The sequence below is a fragment of the Pseudochaenichthys georgianus genome, unplaced genomic scaffold (genome assembly GCF_902827115.2).
Source record: "Pseudochaenichthys georgianus unplaced genomic scaffold, fPseGeo1.2 scaffold_963_arrow_ctg1, whole genome shotgun sequence".
In the NCBI taxonomy this organism is placed as follows: Eukaryota; Metazoa; Chordata; class Actinopteri; order Perciformes; family Channichthyidae; genus Pseudochaenichthys; species Pseudochaenichthys georgianus.
The window spans coordinates 34,835-51,310 of record NW_027263487.1 but is presented as its reverse complement, the minus strand read 5'-3'; the positions used below and the strand labels follow the sequence as shown (position 1 = coordinate 51,310).

Sequence of the window (16,476 nt, the reverse complement as noted above, 5' to 3'; positions counted from 1 at the left end):
TTCCTGTGCCTCATTGGAAATCCTTGGCCTTCCACCTCTTTTTTTCTCAGTCCTTCAGATAAACAACAAAGATATAGTGGTCGGTCGGTCAGTGTCTGTGTTGTATAAAAGTACGTTTACCACAGTACATTGTGCAGGATGTTTGTACAGTTATAGTATGCAACATGCCAACAATTCAATTACAGTAATGAAGTAAATACGTTTCACACAACAGATATAAGCACTGATATATCATGAGTATTCTTCTTTGTCCACGTCCTCTCCCTCCAGCTCTACCTCTCACTCTCACCCCACCTCTTCCTCCTCCTCTCACTCTCAGCCCAGCCCTTCCTCTTGCTTCCATGTTGGCTTCTATTGTGGCTCTAAGAAAGTACTCACCTGTGGACTTTTTTATAGTGCTAACATCCTGATTGATGAGCCAACAATTATGCTATCAGTTGTTTAGTGAGGTGGAACGTGTTTCTTGATCATTGGTCCATGTGTGAAGCATTTTGAATATCAGTGTTTTAAACCTGCTAAGACGTGACTTTGTCAGATTCCTGTGTCTGACGTGGAGAAACGTGTGCAGTGGTTTGCAAAAAGTGCCATGTTGATTTGCAAATTGTGTGAAAAGCTGAAAATGTGTTCAGAGTTTTGGAGATTTGAGTCGATGTTTTGCTCTTTGAGTGTCAGTTAAAATAAGTGTGCTTCCTGTATAATTTTAGTGTTAGCAATCAAGAAAAACTGTAACTCCTAGGTACTGATTGTTCAGTTTGCACAGTGACGATGTCTACTGTACTGTAAATGCATATAAACAACATAGCAGTACTACTCACAGGCACAAAGAAATAACGCTTTAATCCACTCACACACATACACACACTGCTAACAATATCATTTATTTTATGAAATTATATTATTACAATGTTCATTTAGTTAGGGTCTTTATATTCTCAAAGGCTCCTCTAAACAAATATTTACAAATTTCACAGTGAATTTGGTACATTTGGTTTAATATCATGACGTCTTCAAACCCTGTTAATAATCATTTTCTTACCGCAAACTCTTAAAGGAAAAGCATAAATCACAAAGTCATGTTTGTTTAAAAACCCGAAATGAGATTAAGGCATGGCGACAGGTTAAGGAAATGTGGCTTCATTTCCCTCGGCAACAGTGCAATAATGCAACACTATCAAGTCTTTGGGCCTCACCGATAGTAAGCCAATAATCAAAGGCAATTCCCTTTAAATCAGTGCTTTCTACCATCTAGTTCCAAACAACTGAATCCAGACTACATCATGGTTTCAATACGGAGGAATGGGTTCACAGCAGCGAGTGACTTTGTTCTGGTAGGTGCGGTTGAAGCTTTGGGGTGAGAGCTGTAAGAATGACCTTTATCCGCCCAAACAAGTGTAACCACTTAAAGAGTCTCATTGGAATGTATGGGAGGTGTATGGGATGGGGGGGGGGGGTGGTGGTCCTTAGTCCTGCCTCTGAGGCACGCAGCCTTCCATCTCCAACACCTCGGGCCATCCCTCAAACTTGTTGGTGCCAGCACTGTTCTTTATATGCTGGGGAGGGAAACACAACACACATCGTTTGTAACGTCAACTCCAATGGCTACTGTCTCCTGATCAGACAGGCCATGACAGAAATAATGAATGATACTGCCAGACAGCTGATGTGAAGGGGCTGTTTTAACCAGCACCACACTAATGAAAGGCCAGCAGCAGCCTCTGAGTCCCAGGTGTCCTGGGATTTCACCAGCTCTTGTGTTCTCACAGTCATTACCGTATTGCCTGCAGGATGGGATGTTTCCCCCAGGTAGTTTACACACAGGGTGCCCTCTGACAGGGGGGGGTTATTATAATTATATATATATATAATATAATTGTAACGCAATACATGATTGTCACTAAAAGCCTTGTCTCTACATTACAATAAAATATAAAAAATTATTGATTAATTAATTTGAATACAAATTGAAGTTAGTAGCTATTATAGGAATAAAAAGACAGAAATGTATAATTATTTCTTTAATATAAATGTTTCTTCTGCCCGTAAAGTGTCCAAACCAGGCTTGTCTGGATAAGCGCATTTTTAAAAACATAGTCATTGTCCATGCCGGTTTCAGTTGGATTATTTGTCCCAGTTGCTCCGATCAGATCGGTCTCCTCCATTTTGTAGATTATTTACGACTTTTGAATCCACATAAGCACATCGGCAAAATCCGGCTTACTTTGATCATGTGTTTTAAACGGTTTAATCCCTTTGTGAATTGTTTCCTTCCGCGCCGTCCTTTAATTTCTTCATACAGCGGGAATCCAAATGAATTAATCCTGAGTCCAATAACCATCAAAGTCACTCCAATAGTGCTCCTTAATTACGCTTTCATCTTTTAAATGTGGATAAAACCAAGGTAATGTTCTTTTCTAAAGATAAAGCTAAAAATACACCGGAGACTGCTTTGGATATTGTAACTACGCAAGGAATACAACTTAAAGTGGTTACCTGTTACAAATACCTTGGTATCTGGCTTGATGACTGTCTCACTTTTAAACTCCATGTCAATAACCTGCTTAAAAAACTCAGGGTTAGGCTAGGGTTCTTTTTCAGAAACAAGTCCTGTTTCTCGCTTGAGGCCAGGAAAAGGCTAGTCACTGTGACCTTTTGACCTGTGCTGGACTATGGGGATCTGGTCTATATGAATGCACCTGCCAATTACCTGAGCAAGTTAGATGCTGCGTATCACAGTGCACTGAGATTTTTGACAAACTGTAAAGCACTTACGCATCACTGTACCCTGTATACCAAGGCGGTTTTGCCATCACTTACTGTACGGAGGCTCAGTCACTGGTACTTTTTCATTTACAAAGCCATGTTGGATAAACTACCATCTTATATCTGCTCTCTGATCTCTCTGCGAATTGGAAGTACTTATTGCCTGAGATCGCATGCTGTGGTTTTATTAAATGTGCCAAGTGCTAGGACTGTCTTAGGGAAGAAAGCTGTTAGATGTGCAGCTCCACTAACATGGAACAGTCTGCAAAAAGAACGGAAAATTACCAAGCTAGTACCACTACATGTTTTTAAAGCTCGGTTGGATGCTACAAAATCAGATGCTGTTGGTACCTGTACATGTGGTTAGATATGTCAATTGTAATCCCTGTACATTTTGCTGTATGATGTCCTTTTGTTGTTTATGTTTTTATGTCTTCTTGTGGAACCTGCTGCTACAAAATACTTCACATTCATCTAGTTTGTGACAGTAGATGTAGCATTTTGAGACTTACTGCTGTAAATGTTGATGTTAAGTGTTTCGTCCAATTGTTGTGCAAACACTGATATGTTCCTTATAGGCGTATGGGTTGTGGATTTGCTGGTAGAGTAAACTTTAATAGTTATAACTGTGGTACGGCTGATTTGGGAACAAGTTCTTCAACATTTACAGTTGTTTCCAGACAAATGATACTGTTGTTGTAACCATGTGTGGGTCATGTTACCTGCTCAAATGGACTCTTGGTCTTGATGCCTTTCCCTCCTACAAAGATCCAGTTATCACGGAATCCCAAGTTACTGACGATCGAGCTTCCCAGATCAGCAATGAGCTTCCTGGCCTCATCGTTGAGTCTACAGAACAAAGAAGACAGATATTATGTCATGCCCACATCCCAGCCGATCATAGAGACAGCTAGGCAACAAGAATCTAAACAGTATACTTACTTTGTTGCAGCATCATCGAAGGAGGCCATCATCACGATCGTCCCATCCTCAATTCCCTTCACTAACTTAATAAGCGGAGCCACATCTGCACAAGGTTGGTAATTAAGATGGTTAATACAATGCTTTTATACAGTATATATTTGTTTTATGATTTCAAATGCACTCACCTCCACCCCACATATCAAAAAACGCTGTGTTGATAAGGTCCCCTGTTTTCCCTGTGGGGTAGAAATAGATCGGGTTGAAGCAAATGTGACATTAAACTCAGAGTTATATTACGCAATCTTGGAGGTGGTTTATTGCTGTCCATCATAGGTTTAGCACATCAAATGGCTACATATTGTCGTGGCACTGGTGTTGAACACACAGTATTGATTTGCGATCAGCAGCAGTTTCCTCGAGGCATGGAACTCTGATAATGTTACCATTTATCAGGGCGATGTTGATTCCTCTCCCCACGTTGTTCTTCACTCCGCTCATTAATCTAACATAAAACAAAGGATGACAGTGAGAAGAGAAGACATATTTTGAAATATAAACGTGCGATGAAGTCATGCCTCAGAGGTACATTATTGTGTTATAAGCTGTTTTAATACATGTGTGTGAAGAGATATGTTCCCAGACTTGGTGCATATCAGTGTGCCATCTTTATCAAACATTAGGTCAGAACTTTTGAACACTTGATAATGGATAGTGTTTTAAAAATGTCATAAAATACAATAGGCTGCAACTAATGAGAACTGTCATGATCATTTCATGTACTATCGTTTACGTTTGGATTATTGTTGGTCATGTTTCGCTATTCAGTAATTAATGATTTCATCTTCAAGATATTTTCAATTCTTTTTTACAATTCATTATTTTACGAGAACCTTTAAATCCTCACATTTGAGAAGTTCAAACCAAGCTGTTGCAAAGAGAACAACACCTACGGCTATGTGGATAAGCTACTATGACCAGTATGCAAATGTTAACAAATTCAACTAGTGATTTGCTCTTTGTTTAATTATATCCCACTCAAATCACAAATTCACTCATTTGTATTTCTTTTTTTAAAGTGGTCCCTCGAGGATTCAAATTGAAATGAAACCGTCATTTTTCTGCTAACTCAAATGTAAATTGTAAACTGTATATTGTATTCAATGTTTACATTTAATAGGCTTGACAAGCATAATGTACACTGCCTATATATTGTGTATTCAATATGTATACTCTCGATATCCTACATTACTGGTATGTATATATGTTTGCGTATTTTGTTTATCTTCTACTGCTGTTATGTATATCTTTAATGTTTTTCATTGTATTTACTTCTCATTGATGTGCGATGTCTCATTTATGCTTCTGTGGTGGAAACATTTCCCAAATTGGGATCAACAAAGTATCTTGATGACAAATAAAACCTAGTTTAAGCATAAGCCACAAACACAAGAAGTCAAATATGTGCTCCTGTGTTTGCGAAGGTTTTAAGACGTGACTTGACGTACAGTTTGTCGTCCAGGCAGATCCTGGGCCCCACCACACTGGCTGCTCCACTCGCCATCTTGAAGGCCCAGTGTCCAGCGGGACACAACTTGGACATCCCACACTTGTACTTCAACGGCTTAGTTGCTGTGAATGAAAAATAATGTACACAACACTCACCAGGTAGCTCACAGTCAGGTAACAAGTGGATCACATACGCCTTGTACACAAACAGGTGCAGACACAGGGAGAATAAAAAGCAACGGTTTAACCTTTACTTAACCGAATGGAATCTATTTACACTAAAGCACTAATCTAAGAACAAAACATTCAAATGTGCAGGGCTTCTGTTGTTTGTGTGAGGCTCATTATTACCATTCTTGCATCAAGTGGTATAGAAAGAATTTAAAAAAGGAAACAAAAAAAGGAGAAACTTGTATCAGACATTAACAAACAAGCAAAAAGAGGAAATAATGTCACAATACTTACACGCTTCATTCGCTGGCATAGATCTCGCTGAAAAGCAAAAAAGTATATAGGTTATAGGAGATTAGTGTTGTCACGATACCAACATTTTGGTTTCGATACCGATACCAAGTCAAGAATTGCGATTCCGATTCTTTTTCGATACTTTTCTTTTATTATTTTCATGATCAATACAATTGTAGTTTATCTGTTAAGTGTTTTCTTACAACATGGTCTCTTCTTTATACTTGAGTGTATGTGATTTATTTGATAGTTAACTTTATATTTTATTAACATGTAATAGTACAGTAATATAAATAATTATTGACAAAATGTACATTGCAGATGTTAGCCACATTGGTAAGTTAGCTAAAAAGATAGCCATATTAGACAGTTATCATTGCCATTAATTGCCTCGTCAAACTACGAAAACGTTTGTTTGTCACAAAATAAATTACACTTGTTTGACTTAGATTTGAGGGCATGGCTTGAGCATGATGTAATTATGTTATCTATCACATTCGCTAACCTGTCTGTCTTTAAATTCTTTAAACAGCTCTGGATGTCGGTCGGCGAGGTGCTTAGCCAAGTTTGATGGGTTGGCTGTTGGCTCCCTTGGTTTGCAGGGATCTAAAACATTTCTTACAGACAGGCCTCTGTCCGTAGGCTTGCCCTCACTGTCAGAGATATAGCTAAAATACTTCCAAATTTAGCTTCTGGCGTCTTTTTTGTCAACAAGCCGAGGCGCAGCGGCAGTTGCACTCCCACTTGCAGCCATGCTTCTCGCTTTCTCACATGCTTTGGCAGCTAGCGTGTGCACGAGAGAGGGGAGGGACTTAGAGCGTGCTTGAGAGGGGAGAGACTGAGAGACCATGGGCATAGATATGTCTCATAATTATTTGTGTGAACATAAAAATAATGTGTGTGTAAATATGTGATTTGGAAATGTAAAACACCATCCACAAATGCATTTAAAAGATTTGCAAACTCACAAATAAATGTGCAAGTGTAAAACGGATCTGCAAATACGCTAAATATTTTCACAAATAAAAAAAAGATCTGTGATTATCTCTTTAACATTGACAACTTTCGATCAGGAATTTGTGAATTCATTTTGTATTTGCCGACCAAAAATGCGCTTGCGGATCTCAAATCTCTGCTCGTGGATCTCACATTTCTGCTTGTGGATCGTCTTTTTACACACACGGAATTTTGAGACATATTTTCCGCCTGTCTCGGCTAAAATCTACTCGTGTCACTCGGTGATTTTCGGAAACCACGTGATGGCCTGCTGATGACGACATTTCCGCATGATTTCAAAGTAAGAGCATGATGGTTTGTTTAATGCTGTTTTTTTTTTATAATGAACAGCGGAACATTAGATGCATTCTTTATCACCATCACCATGTTATAGTGATACAGTTAGTTTGACCCGCTTGACGGAATACACAACAAACAATGAAGAAAGAGTTTTATCTGGGCTGCTTCGCTGCCAGCTGCTCCCCCGGGACCCGAAAGTGGCGTATAGCCTGTACTTCAACATCAATGCATGTGCTCGATATATGCTATATTGATCCAATAAACTAACACAAACTAACTGTATCACTATAACATGGTGATGGTGGTAAAGAATGCATCTAACGTTCCGCTGTTCATTATAATAAAAAAACAGCATTAAACAAACCATCATGCTCTTACTTTGAAATCATGCGGAAATGTCGTCATCAGCAGGCCATGTGGTTTCCGAAAATCACCGAGTGACACAGTAGATTTTAGCCGAGACCGGCGGAAAATATGTCTCAAAATTCCGTGTGTAAAAAGACGATCCACAAGCAGAAATGTGAGATCCGCAAGCGCATTGTTGGTCGGCAAATACAAAATGGATTCACAAATGCCTGATCGAAAGTTGTCAATGTTAAAGAGATAATCACAGATCTTTTTTTTATTTGTGAAAATATTTAGCGTATTTGCAGATCCGTTTTACACTTGCACATTTATTTGTGAGTTTGCAAATCTTTGAAATGCATTTGTGGATGGTGTTTTACATTTCCAAATCACATATTTACACACAAATAATTGTTATGTTCACACAAATAATTATGAGACATATCTATGCCCATAGACGTTCTGCAATAAGGAGGCAGGAGGGGCGTAGGAGTTGTGTTCGAGTGTAAGGAAAAGTCATAATAGGCTTGTTTGAGACAAGCGAGACCTGCGCAGACCTGCGCAGTTCCGATCAACGTCTTGCTAGTGCGTTGCATGATGGTTAGTCATTTTGTCCGACTTGCTCTGGAGGCCTGGGTTGCGTTCCGATAATCCAAAAATCAGCTCCTAAGTTCAAACCCTATCTCCTATTCCTTGACCTCTGAGTGAACCGTCACGGGGTTAAGGGATAGTGGATAGGAGAATTCAAAAGGACTTAGGAGAAGAGACTGCTTACTTTAGAGAATCCGAATGCACTTTCACTATCCGACGTGTTTATGATGCGCCAGCGGACGTCATGAATGTGCGTCTGCTGCTGTGGGGAAACTATGGAAACTACAGTTTTCTATACAGCGGACTACAACATGGATGTTCAATAAGAACGAGGGACTACTGTAAACTCATCTAGAGACTCTGCACCGTGCTCTGATGCTTATGCTTTATGAACGTGGACAACAGAGAAACATATTCTTCATGACCAAAGTTGGAATTGAAATAAAAAAGGAAAGTGAAACTTATGCTCGTCACCCTCTCCCTCCAGTCCACATTAATACAAATGATCCCAATACTTGTATGAACTATGAAAATATCTTAAAATCAACACAAATGTATTTATTATAAACGTTAGTCCTTAACATCTATCACTGTGTATATCACCATTCAAACATCTTTTAAAAGTTGAACAAACTCCACACAGCTCAGTAAAGACTGTGAGATGTTGACTTTATTTGATCATTTCAGTAAAAACTAACGTTCATATTTCTCTTTTTGATTATAATACTGATGAACGTTCAAAACAAAGCACTTTGGCAACTTACCACATACGTTTTAAAATGCTTAATAAGCACCGTAACTTTCATGATATCATTTCTCGGTCATAATCGGTTGTTTCCGTGAACGGCCGACTGTTGAGTGACGGCAAATGCTGCGGCTGCAATGCATTGTGGGGCAGCATTTTCTCCTCTCCTTTCGGTAAGGGAGGTCCAGTGGTTCCTAAGCTAAAGGAGGTTATAAAGGAAGTTTGAAACCTCCTTTCCTTTCATTTGGAGAATTGGAACCATAGATATATATAAACACTAGATGGCTCATGGGAGATTTTCCAGCGTAGCTGACTGGCCGCCATCTTGCTACAGTCAACAGTTACTCTGATTCGCGTTATGGTAGCTGTTGTAAGGTGAGTGATCTGCACAAAAATACTCTTAACTCGCTGAAATCTTGACTGATTTACAAACGGTTTGGTTTATTATTAACATTATTAGCAAGGCTATGATACAGGATGCTTGGACATGTTGAAATTGCAGTTTTTCTTTGTGTATGTGGTTGTATTTATTAGCTGGCTAATAACAAGAGGCTGTGAGTGAGACCTAGTATTACAAAGTTCACCCAGCAACTTTACACCAGTGGGAGAGGCAGAACTGCTCTTTCTTTTCAACATAACTTAAGTTACACATGATTTCTTCCAAGTGGTTTGGCTTGTTAAAAACATCTTGCATTATGATACAGGAATTTGCTGGCTTTGTGTTTACAGAAGTACCTGACTATGCCAGACTTTTGTGCAGCCTACGGATGCTCCAATCGCCGCTGTCTGCAAACAAGAACCCGTGGGATCACCACATATGTTTATGTTTGCTCAGTCTAATAAACCCATAACATGGTTGTGAAAGAATACCAAAGCTGAGGCTGGACGATGATTGATTGTTGGTGTGCCATGTGTCACCGTGTGTCTTATTGGTTTTGTGTTATACTGTATTTTATTGTGTGCAGCTGGTCCTTATCTCCAAGACACATTTAAAACAAATAACCTTGAACCTTGAAGCCCCATCTCTCCCCACCTGCTCCTGCTTCCTACATTCCCTCCACACCACACCAAGTTGTTCTTCTTAATAATAATAATAATACATTTATGTTGGGGGGCCGCCTTTCATAACACCCAAGGACACCTTACAGGGGCATAGGGGCAATATAGGGAACAATTTAAACAGTGGATTTTGTGATATATCAGCCGGGGTGAGACAAGACAAACCACAAATGGACTACAGAAGGACACAAAAGGACACATGGTACAGTTTATATTATTCTTGGTCTTTTTTCAGTAACATATTTCAAAGGTTCTGGATTTGTTTACAAATCTAGAAACTAAATACAAAACTAGGATGATATGAATATCTCATGTCAAAAATAATTGTGATAAATTAGACAGAAATGGCCTGTCTGTGAGCACATTTTATGTTGGTTTGGTTCTTCTGATAAAGGTGTGAATATCTAAATAATGTACCAACATATGCTATTGTCATTAGTTGTGTCCCTGTTCTTCAAGCTAAGGCATTGCTAAATTAACAACTCTTGGCTTACAGAGTGGTAACATGAGACCGATTTTTATATATAAAATATAAATGTATTTACATTTTTATAATTTATTTTAAATATTAACAATATAATAACATAAATGGAAATGTATACACCGGCAAATATTTAATATAAATACCGTGTGTGTGTGTGTGTGTGTGTGTGGGGCTATTGCTTTATCTGATTAATGTTATTTTCATATGAAAGTCCATGATTATAAGTATGCAGTATCATAACTACATCTTTGATGTTTATAAAAAACCAAACCGTTTGAAAATTGGTTGAAAATTGAGCAAGCTATGGTTATTTAAATAGTAAACCATAATGTTATGAATGAGAGCACTGCCTGTAGCAAGATGGCGGCCAAGTGGCAACGTCGGTCACCATTGGCCAGCAGCGCGGGTGAGTCATCTAGGCTGAAGTCGAATAGTCCATTTAGCTTAGGAACCTTCCTAAAGGAGTGAAATGACCCGGAAGTCCCTCAGTGGCAGCCATGATAAGTGCCGTTCGAATTCTCTAGAATGATGAGAATGATAGGAAAGGACATAGATATATATAAACACTAGATGGCTCATGGGAGATTTTCCAGCGTAGCTGACTGGCCGCCATCTTGCTACAGTCAACAGTTACTCTGATTCGCGTTATGGTAGCTGTTGTAAGGTGAGTGATCTGCACAAAAATACTCTTAACTCGCTGAAATCTTGACTGATTTACAAACGGTTTGGTTTATTATAAACATGATTAGCATGGCTATGATACAGGATGCTTGGACATGTTGAAATTGCAGCTTTTCTTTGTGTATGTGGTTGTATTTATTAGCTGGCTAATAACAAGAGGCTGTCAGTGAGACCTAGTATTACAAAGTTCACCCAGCAACTTTACACCAGTGGGAGAGGCAGAACTGCTCTTTCTTTTCAACATAACTTAAGTTACACATGATTTCTTCCAAGTGGTTTGGCTTGTTAAAAACATCTTGCATTATGATACAGGAATTTGCTGGCTTTGTGTTTACAGAAGTACCTGACTATGCCGGACTTTTGTGCAGCCTACGGATGCTCCAATCGCCGCTGTCTGCAAACAAGAACCCGTGGGATCACCACATATGTTTATGTTTGCTCAGTCTAATAAACCCATAACATGGTTGTGAAAGAATACCAAAGCTGAGGCTGGACGATGATTGATTGTTAGTGTGCCATGTGTCACTGTGTGTCTTATTGGTTTTGTGGTATACTGTATTTTATTTTATTGTGTGCAGCTGGTCCTTATCTCCAAGACACATTTAAAACAAATAACCTTGAACCTTGAAGCCCCATCTCTCCCCACCTGCTCCTGCTTCCTACATCCCCTCCACACCACACCAAGTTGTTCTTCTTAATAATAATAATACATTTATGTTGGGGGGCCGCCTTTCATAACACCCAAGGACACCTTACAGGGGCATAGGGGCAATATAGGGAACAATTTAAACAGTGGATTTTGTGACATATCAGCCGGGGTGAGTCAAGACAAACCACAAATGGACTACAGAAGGACATATGGTACAGTTTATATTATTCTTGGTCTTTTTTCAATAACATATTTCAAAGGTTCTGGATTTGTTTACAAATCTAGAAACTAAATACAAAACTAGGATGATATGAAGATCTCATGTCAAAAATAATTGTGATAAATTAGACAGAACTGGCCTGTCTGTGAGCACATTTTATGTTGGTTTGGTTCTTCTGATAAAGGTGTGAATATCTAGATAATATACCAACATATGCTATTGTCATTAGTTGTGTCCCTGTTCTTCAAGCTAAGGCATTGCTCAATTAACAACTCTTGGTTTACAGAGTGGTAACATGAGACCGATTTTTATATATAAAATATAAATGTATTTTAATTTTATAATTTATTTTAAATATTGACAATATAATAAAATAAATGGAAATATATACACCGGCAAATATTTAATATAAATACCTTGTGTGTGTGTATAGCTATTGCTTTATCTGATTAATGTTATTTTCATATGAAAGTCCATGATTATAAGTATGCAGTATCATAACTACATCTTTGATGTTTATAAAAAACCAAACCGTTTGAAAATCGGTTGAAAATTGAGCAAGCTATGGTTATTTAAATAGTAAACCATAATGTTATGAATGAGAGCACTGCCTGTAGCAAGATGGCGGCCAAGTGGCAACGTCGGTCTCCATTGGCCAGCAGCGTGTGTGAGCCATCTAGTGTTTATATATATATCTATGGGAAAGGAGGTTTCAAACTTCCTTTATAACCTCCTTTAGCTTAGGAACCACTGGACCTCCCTAACCGACAGGAGAAGCGAAAATGCTGCCCCACAATGCCTTGCAGCCGCAGCATTTGCCGTCACTCAACAGTCGGCCGTTCACGGAAACAACCGATTATGACCGAGAAATTATATCATGGAAGTTACGGTGCTTATTAAGCTTTTTAAAACATAGGTGGTAAGTTGCCAAAGTGCTTTGTTTTGAACGTTCATCAGTATTATAATCAAAAAGAGAAATATGAACGTTAGTTTTCACTGAAATTATCAAATAAAGTCAACATTTCAGTCTTTACTGAGCTGTGTGGGGTTTGTTCAACTTGTAAAAGATGTTTGAATGGTGATATACACAGTGATAGATGTTAAGGACTAACGTTTATAATAAATACATCTGTATTGATTTTAAGATCTTTAGTTCATACAATCATACGTATTGGGATCATTTGTATTAATGTGGACCGGAGGGAGAGGGTGACGAGCATAAGTTTCACTTTCCTTTTTTATTTCAATTCCAACTTTGGTCATGAAGAATATGTTTCTCTGTTGTCCACGTTCATAAAGCAACAGCATCAGAGCATGGTGCAGAGTCTCTAGATGAGTTCACAGTAGTCCCTCGTTCTTATTAAACATCCATGTTGTAGTCCGCTGTATAGAAAACTGTGGTTTCCATAGTTTCCCCACAGCAGCAGACGCACACAATGACGTCCGCTGGCGCATCATAAACACGTCGGATAGTGAAAGTGCATTCGGATTCTCTAAAGTACCGCAGTCTCTTCTCCTAAGTCCTTTTGAATTCTCCTATCCACTATCCCTTAACCCCGTGACGTTTCACTCAGAGGTCAAGGAATAGACGATAGGGTTAGAACTTAGGAGCTGATTTTTAAACTATCCGACTGCAGCCCTAGTGTTTATATATATCTATGATTGGAACGGCACTTATCATGGCTGCCACTGAGGGACTTCCGGGTCATTTCACTTGGTTAGGAAGGTTCCTAAGCTAAATGGACTATTGGAACGCAACCCTGGCAGTTCCTCTCCACAGGCTAAGGAAGCGAAATGCTTGATGGGGAAACGACTCGCTGGTATCTCGAGCTGAGCGCTCATTGGTGTTTTTTACCACGTGCCGGTGATGAAACTCTCCAATTGGCTCGGCAAAAGTTTGTTGTTGTTTTGTGTCAGTTTTACGTCGCCACTTCCATTCATATTTTTCATCATTGTTCCACAATGTTTATCATCATGAAATTAATATCCATATATTTTATACTATACTTGCACTGCTTACCGTTTTCATACTTTATATATCTTAGCATATTATTCATACACACTGTTCATACTGCTCACAGGCTGCTGTGTATATCTAGTGTATTCATACCCCTCACTGTTTATTCATCATTCAATTCATTCTATATTTTATTCTGTCTATTGTGTACATTACTTTTCACTTTACTGCTTTTTCCACTCCTGGTTAGAAGCTAAACTGCATTTCGTTGTCTCAGTACCTGTAATATGTGCAATAACAATAAAGTTGAATCTAATCTTGAGCAGGAACAAATGTATTTACTTAGTACATATCTGACATTAACGATTAAACACATGTGTGCATTCTTTATAAATGCAAACCGAGTCAAGCCGACTCCGGAGGTGGCGGTATGCACCTTAAAGTTGTTTGCAATCCGCCAAAAAACCGAGAGAAGAAGAAGACGAAGCCGACTCCGAGCTGTCCGACTTCAGGCGAGCTTTTTGAGACCTCCCCCGGCTGCGATCGGCTATTCTCGTCTACTTTCGAGGCGAGCCGCAACGCGTCTCAAACAAACAAGTGTTATCTTATTGATTGGTTCTGTAAGGCGTGGCTGAGGCCGTCAATACCAGAAAATAAAGAGAACGTTTTCGACATTGAAGGCTCGAGTGATCTGTGATTTTGAATAGCGGTGAACGCTACAATATGAACAGGCTCGTGCTTGGCCCACTGGTATTGTTTGTTTATTTATTTTGAAAATTAACAACGCCGTGCTGTCATATAGCAACTGCTAAGCTACTGCAGCAAAACAATCCTGGCGCCGCCCATGCACTGCATGCATGCACGGAGCAGCTGTAGGGCAGAGATCATCATCATCATTCTGTCTTGTATTACTTAACAACAACACCAAAAAAACAGCTCGTTCGCGGGCGCGAGCCGGCTCGAGCGCAACCGACACATCACTAGCTCGTATTAAAACGGCGCTTTCTCACCGGAGTACTTTTCCCTGTCATTCTTAAAGTACCGATACTAATGAAACGGAGGAATCTAACGTTTTTAACGGCAGGGTATCGCGGTACCTTTCAAGTATCGGTACACCGTGCAACACTAGAGATTATCCATCGACAGCTCAATAATGCTCATTCAAACGCAGCTCTGTATGACTACTCCCTCAATAACATATTTGGTTTGTGAAATGTAAACACAACCAAAAGGAAACACAAGGGCATATCTTAGAGAAATGACTGAAATCCCCCCTTCGTAGGTCAACTGTTTGAACAGGTTTCCTTAACAACTGATAACTCTCCCACTTCATTCTTTTGTTGGAGCACCTCAGGGCACTGTTGAACGTTGTGATTTTACTACAGCGAATGTTACTCACAGATCACACTGTCCAGATTGAAGTCCATGTTAATCTCCAGCAGTTGAAAAGCCAGAAAGACAGCGAGCAGAAACGCAAATACGAGCGCCGCAATCTTCAAAATACCTGCAATAGAAAGATAGACAAATGAATCAACATTTATGAAACACCACAAAATACTTTCCAATCGTGTTATACTATGGTGTATGCTGTATTTCTTAAAGGGGGATATACTTACCACCCACCCTGACCATCTTTGGCTTCAGTCAGATGTTTACACACCAAACAACCTGAGATGAAAACATGTTAAGGTTGCAACAATTAACCCTTTTTATTAGCAATTGACTAAAAATGAACACAACCATGTTAACAATATAGTTAGATAATGAAGTAATAGACATTTTTGATGAAAAAAAACATATAATAACAATATGTACCATTGATGGTTTACTACCTGTTTTTCTCCAATACATAACAGGAAACTAGAAAATAAAGGGTTCATTTTCCAAAAGTTGTGATGTCTAAATGTCCTCCCCAATAGCAATAGGGTGACATTAACCAATATACAATGGCATTAACTTAAGTCTTAAGATGACTTTCCTTTGGTTGCTAATAGTTGAAATAATACAATTAGCTAATGCAACAAAGTTAGGGTATTTTGAAGTCACTTTAGCTTCCTTGAATGAGTTATTACACTGTAGTAGGTCTTTATATTGCACTTATCTAGGCTTTATTGGCTGTGTCGTTTTTCTCATACTGATATTCTGAACAAACTGTGCTGTTGTATTTGCTGTAAAGTGTCTCTACTGTAGGCTATTTTTATTATATGTACAGCACTTTGGCGCGACCAAAAATCGTTTATAAATGTGCTATATAAATAAAACTTGATTTGATTACATAGCGCTGAAGCTACACTTAAACATGTTAACTAGTAACTAGCGTCCACTAGAATGTACTGTTAAGTAACGTTACGTTCACTGCAGTGTAACTTCCTCGTCTCTGCCTACGTTTGCTAACTTACACCTAAAGAACTCCAGCGGGATTCTAATAGTGTTATAAATCTTTTTTGAAGTAATACGTTGAAAAGTAATATTAGGGTGAGGGTCACACCTTGCTTACCTGTGCAATTGCCACGGTAACCACGAATACTCGGTACCGTTCACCAAACCAAAGTGAGTGATTCGTGTAATGACAGCTGAGATGTTAGAGAGACAAGAGGCGGGAAGATGCTCCACTCTGTCGGAGAAATCAAAGAGCCTACAAACAGGCAGTTCTGTAGGTTCTTGTTTGTTTTCTAGCTCTAATCAGAATCTAAGAGCACGTTTTTAACCCTTATTTAAAAAAATAAAACATTATATTTAAGTGAAATAAATACTAGATAATATTGATGAACCAAAACAACACTTTATCACAATT

General features: G+C 38.9%; 1 protein-coding gene across 2 annotated transcripts; it reads right to left on the bottom strand.

Moving 5' to 3' along the window:
* Window positions 1-818: 818 nt before the first annotated feature.
* On the bottom strand, window positions 819-16,265 carry fam3c (FAM3 metabolism regulating signaling molecule C). Of its 2 annotated transcripts, none has more exons than XM_034080238.2 (10): window positions 16,171-16,265; window positions 15,299-15,350; window positions 15,082-15,186; window positions 5,656-5,682; window positions 5,190-5,313; window positions 4,128-4,186; window positions 3,870-3,920; window positions 3,703-3,787; window positions 3,483-3,609; window positions 819-1,550 (listed from the first exon to the last, which is right to left on the bottom strand). In XM_034080238.2, the coding sequence occupies exons 2-10, from the start codon at window positions 15,312-15,314 to the stop codon at window positions 1,461-1,463; spliced, it is 684 nt and encodes a 227-aa protein (XP_033936129.1). In that variant the 5' UTR covers window positions 15,315-15,350; window positions 16,171-16,265; the 3' UTR covers window positions 819-1,460. The 2 variants fall into 2 exon arrangements, with proteins under 2 accessions (XP_033936129.1, XP_033936126.1); XM_034080235.2 differs by having other exon boundaries at window positions 16,180-16,265.
* Window positions 16,266-16,476: the final 211 nt, after the last annotated feature.

What these genes read in the sequence shown, in the direction of transcription:
- fam3c (XM_034080238.2), bottom strand. An exon ending in TTCGATGATGCTGCAACAAA is followed by an intron (nt 3,610 to 3,702) that starts GTAAGTATACTG and finishes TTTGTTCTGTAG; the next exon opens with ACTCAACGATGAGGCCAGGA. An exon ending in CCAAGAGTCCATTTGAGCAG is followed by an intron (nt 1,551 to 3,482) that starts GTAACATGACCC and finishes TTCCCTCCCCAG; the next exon opens with CATATAAAGAACAGTGCTGG.